Source organism: Maylandia zebra, linkage group LG20 (genome assembly GCF_041146795.1).
Source record: "Maylandia zebra isolate NMK-2024a linkage group LG20, Mzebra_GT3a, whole genome shotgun sequence".
Taxonomy (NCBI): Eukaryota; Metazoa; Chordata; class Actinopteri; order Cichliformes; family Cichlidae; genus Maylandia; species Maylandia zebra.
The window spans coordinates 38,042,415-38,047,812 of NC_135186.1; the positions used below are offsets into that span (position 1 = coordinate 38,042,415).

General features: G+C 48.8%; 1 protein-coding gene across 1 annotated transcript; it reads right to left on the bottom strand.

The window, feature by feature from the left end:
• Nucleotides 1-236: 236 nt before the first annotated feature.
• rps21 (ribosomal protein S21) lies at nucleotides 237-5,149 on the bottom strand. Its single transcript, XM_004567609.4, has 6 exons — nucleotides 5,012-5,149; nucleotides 4,643-4,715; nucleotides 4,499-4,562; nucleotides 1,357-1,428; nucleotides 1,151-1,206; nucleotides 237-293 (listed from the first exon to the last, which is right to left on the bottom strand). The coding sequence occupies exons 2-6, from the start codon at nucleotides 4,690-4,692 to the stop codon at nucleotides 284-286; spliced, it is 252 nt and encodes an 83-aa protein (XP_004567666.1). The 5' UTR covers nucleotides 4,693-4,715; nucleotides 5,012-5,149; the 3' UTR covers nucleotides 237-283.
• Nucleotides 5,150-5,398: the final 249 nt, after the last annotated feature.

Genomic DNA, 5,398 nt, shown 5'->3' on the forward strand with positions numbered 1-5,398 from the left:
ACCCACTGGAGCTCGCTGACCTTTCACCTTTCCTCCCCACAGAAACAGTTTGTAGTAACCTTTGACCCCCCCCAAACCCACAGCTGACTTCCTTCAGCGGTTTGTGTTTAGCTGACCAGCACCAGCCTCTGGTTTTTATGCAGGTACAATAACTGAAGCCCTATTTTCAGCCAACGCACTGAGCATGCTCAGACCCGTATGCGACCCATCAAACGTGAAGAAACGACAGCAGACGATTTTATTTTCTCATTTTATTTTCCAAACTGTCTCCAGCTGCACACACTCAGAAGTTCCTGCAAAAGAAAAACAGGAAACAGCTGTTAGACGCACACTTTAGACTTCCTGTCTTCTTTTAAACACTTTCACAATAAAGTGTCTCACATTAATAAAACTGATGACGCCACATGTTTGGCAGTGGCGCTCTAAATCCTGATGTTTAAACAGGAAGTTGAAGTTTACTGACTGTCCGCACAAACGCTCGCAGTGTTTTCAGGGTTAATGATGCAGGGAAATGAAAGCGGTTTAATGTGGATTAAGCCTCAGTGCCACCAGGCCATCGTGCTCCTACAAAAGCGACGTCACATCGGCCGAGACGAGCCGCTGCTTTGGTGTCGGGCGCCTCTAGATGTTTGTAACCTCTCATGTGACCGGTGGGTGTTACCGGCGTTTTAACGAGCTGTTGGTGCTGGAGCTCAGATTACTGCGATCACAGGAGGCGGTCCTCCTGCACCAGCTGACACTGAGCTATAAACGCTACGATGCTGTGCTGATGTCATGACCCTTTACTGTCACTTTATTTTCTCTGAGAGTTTTAGAGTTTGAACCTGATAAATGCTGACGTGTTACTGCTCCGTCTTTTTAAAGAACATTTCCAGCGTTGTTGTTTTACTCGCACGACTCAGCGCTCAGATATTTCATTTATTTTCTTTGGTGATCTTTGGTTAGCACTGCATCCTGTTTGTCTCCATCAGCTCGCCGTGTCTGAAAATCATTGTGCGTAAATACAGTTCTGTGACAGTGACGCGGCCGTCGCGTGGTTCGTGATCGAGGTCGCCGATGACGTACGGCTGGCTGAACGAAGCCGTGCTGTGACGCCACTGCACCCCAGCCTCACTTTAACAGTTTACGATCAAACGTGAGAGCTGCTTACTTCACCACGACGCCGTCGTTCTTCGCCAGCCTCAGGATGGAGTCGTCAGACTCGCCCTGAAACACACAAACAGTCTGTTCAGATTTATAGAAAAAAAAATCCCAGAGTCTCAGCCCTGAATCTGAGATGTCTGGGTTTGTTGTGGCTGCTCTCAGTGGTTCCACCTAGAACACTGAGGGCGTGTTTAATGTTCTGCTCACACTTACCATCCTGCGGATGGGGCCGCAGATGGCGTAGGTCTTGGACTGACCGTTGAAGCGTCCGGTCACCTTATCAACCTGAAACAAGACAAAAGAAACATTCAGACACCCGTCACTTTAACCACGAGCGGCCCGAGCATCACATCAGCGTTTCAGTTCCACACAACTCCAAACTGGAACGTCCCACCGGAGCGTGGAACTGGAACAACGTCCCTCTGGAACTGGAACGTCCCACCGGAGCGTGGAACTGGAACAACGTCCCTCTGGAACTGGAACGTCCCACCGGAGCGTGGAACTGGAACAACGTCCCTCTGGAACAGGAACGTCCCACCGGAGCGTGGAACTGGAACGACTTCTGTGTGAGCGAACATCAGTTTCCAGCTTCCCTCTGGTGCCTCTGCGGTTCACACATCTTGCAAATGTGTGTGCACGGCACGCAGATCCAACGATAATGAGCCGCATTATTTACATACTCGTGAATCATGGAGCGCCGTCCTCTCGCTGCCTGCAGCACTTCCAACATGAAGAGTCCCAGCTCACACACACCAAGTCGTGAACGGACAGGTGTCCGCTGATCAGGTGACACACCTGTATGTTGCTATATGTCATTCATTTTAAAAATGCTACCTCAGGAACACGTCCAGCTGAGCGGCGCATCTGGACCCTTTGAGGTAACGGTGCACACCTGCATTTCCTGATGCCGCCATCATGCTAAAATCTTTATTTTGAAAGCAGTTGAAAACAGCCACAGCTGACAGAAAGTACTGTACATTGGAACGAAATAATAAAATTACATAAGCTATAGATAAAAGCCAAATAAAAGAAAAATGTAAAATAATTAATTAGTTAGCTAATAACTAATTTAATCACAAGAGAAACTAAGTCTCACTGAGGTCAAAAGCCAAAGAATAAAAATGGTTTTAAGATGCGTTTTAAAAGTGGACAGTGAAGCGGCCTCTCTAATGTGCAAGGGCAGGTTAGTCCATAATTCAGGAGCTATAGAAAAGGCCCCGCCCCCTCTGAGCTTCCTTCTGGATCTCCAGGAGCAGCCGGTCAGCTGACCTAAGAGACCGACAGGGTGTGTGGAGATGAAGACGCTCAGAGAGGTAAAGCGGGGCAAGACTGAAAGTATTTAAACACAAACATAAGAATTTTAAAATGAACTCTAAAAGACACGGGCAGCCAGCGCAGTGAGGCATGCACCGGGATTATGCTCTTTTTTACCTGTTGTCAGTCGTGCAGCGGCTTTTTGAGCCAGCTGCAGACGTGACGGCAGCAACTGACTGAGTTACACTCTGCAGACAGGATGAAATAAAGGCATGGATCACTGGGCAGCACTAAAAGCATGATTACAAGTGCTGCCTAAAAAGAAAAGATTTCACTCTCGCCTTACATTATAAAAACTGGACTTCACCACTTCTCTGATTTGGTTGTCCAACTTATAATCACTGTCCAAATTAAAACCAAGTCAGTAATAACAGGTTTAAAATAAACTTTCAGGTAGGGCTGCACGATTAATTGTTAGAAAATCGCGATCTCGATTCATACTTATGTGCGATCTCATTTCCAAATGACAACGATTTAAAACAAAACAAAAAAAAGACGACGATTGTACCGCATTTTGATCCGGGACGTACTCTGCATGAAAACAAGCGCTCACTCTTCCTGCTCAACAAATGACAAGGGCGGAGCCTTATACCACGTGATACAGAAGCTGTGCCGTGTGATGCTAAAATTAGCAGGGAAACAACAACGGAGAGCACGTCAGGGATGACGAGAAAGTGACAGGAGAAAATCCGTCCCGGTCAACCACCCAAACATCAATAACGGGAACCTTATACAGCGCTTCCCTATACCCGTCGACCTCCCGCAGGCACAAAGACATTACGGAGGCTATCACTTATCACCTGACCAAAGATATGGCTCCATCAACACTGTGCAAAACGAGGGATTTAGGAAAATGATCAACACCCTAGACAAACGCTGCACAGTGCCGTCCCACAACTATTTTTCTATTGTTGCAGTACCTGCTCTGTACACGCAGCGTCGAGCAACGGTGGAGACAGAATTTCAAGCAGTACAACAACAAAACGTGAGACATTTGTTGTTTTTATGTTCAGTCTCAACTGTTACGAAGTTGATGTGCAGTTAATAAGTGCAATAAATATTTATACTGGAAAAGAGAATCGTGATCTACTGGTGGTGGTCAGAGGGCCCGGTGGCGCCAGTGTCCGGCAGCCTCGCCTCTGTCAGTGCGCCCCAGGGCAGCTGTGGCTACAATGTAGCTGCCATCGCCAGTGTGTGAATGTGTGTGTGAATGGGTGAATGACTGAATGTAGTGTGAAGCGCTTTGGGGTCCTTAGGGACTAGAAAAGCGCTATACAAATGCAGGCAGGCCATCTCAATTCTAAGCCAAAAAAATCGTGATTCTCATTTTATGCAAAATCGTGCAGCCCTACTTCCAGGGGTCCCAAATCTACAGAGGAGCACTCACAAGGACCACTGGGTCCAAACACCAGCTACTATGTTTAAGGATCACAGCCCTGTGATGAGCTGCTCACTGGACTACCAGCCCTCTCAGCTGGTCAGACCACAAGAGCAGAGATTTGATTGGATGAATGTGCCAGCAGAAACACAAACAGAGCAACGTTAACGTTACGCTGAGCGTTTCCCTGCTACAGGTCAGGTACCGGACTAAAGTCTGAGATGAGCTCAGACCAGGCTCGAGTTCAGCTCCGGGAGTCACCATGGCAACAGAAAACAGCCGGGTAACAGAATCATAAAAACATGGCTCTTTCTACCCATGTTTCCCACAGGCAGCACACACGGCATCAAAGGCGCCATGGCATGGCACGGCACGCTGCCAGGCGGCACACAGGAGGCAGCTGACCGAAGCCTGGTTGAAGCGCCCTTCCGACACAGTTGGTGTGGAGCATCTACAGTTTGTTGTACGTGTACAATGACAAAGGCTATTCTACTCCATCTGTCTTTGAGGAACACAAACCCGGGGTTTCCCCTTATCTCAGGATCAACCTGCTGCCTGCCACGGAAAGACGACCCCAAACCACACAGGGCACGCTCTGTTCCCAAACGTCATCATCACTGGACCCGCCTACACACCACCCGAGGCCCTCTGACCAGCTCTCACCTCAGCGATGTTGATCTGGATGGAAGCATGGTCTTTGGCTCCGATGATCCTGTTGCTGGCAGAGCTGCAAACACACACACATACTTCATTAAACGTCAGCTCGCCATCACCTGTCTCTCTAACTTTCTTCCTCGCTGCTCTCACCATTTCCGCGGGACGTACAGGTCCACAAATTCACCGGCGTCGTTCTGCATGTTGGAGCTCGTTCGGGTGTCACCTGCAAACACGTCACACTTTTGAAAACACACACAGCGCCGCCGCGATGCTAACAGGCTAACACAGACACATAGCGCCGCCGCGATGCTAACAGGCTAACACCCGAGCCCACACTGCGGCCTCGTGCGGCTCTTTGCGGGACACAAACGCTAACATCAGCACACGTGGAGCCCGGGAGCCCCCCACACGCTACACACACACACACCCACAGCACGAGCCCGGCTCAGAAATCACAGCCAGCCGACGATAAAACACATTTTCAGACATTTTTACTCGGAGAGCGCGAGACACACGTACCGTGCAAGTTAAGTGGCGAAAAGGAAAGGGAGGAGCTTCGTCACCGGAAACACGTAAATCGCGTCTGCGTGTCTGATTTTTATGAAAACTATTTATTTTTTTTAATTTTTGATTTCTAAAACATTTCCTGTCGCCCGTAGAGCTGCCCGATGCATTCTGGGATTATATTCACATTAAACTCTAACGGACCGTTTCAGCCTCGTTCACGCGCCACGCGTTAGTTGTTGCTCAGCTTTTCTGAGTGGCGACACCTATCGGTCAGGAGGAAATGCGAGCAGGGAGCCCTTGTACGAGGTCAGACCTGCACTAGTGATGTGCGATACCACTGATTTCCTTTCCGATCCAATACCAAGTAAAATTCAGGGTGGTATCGACGATACTGATCTG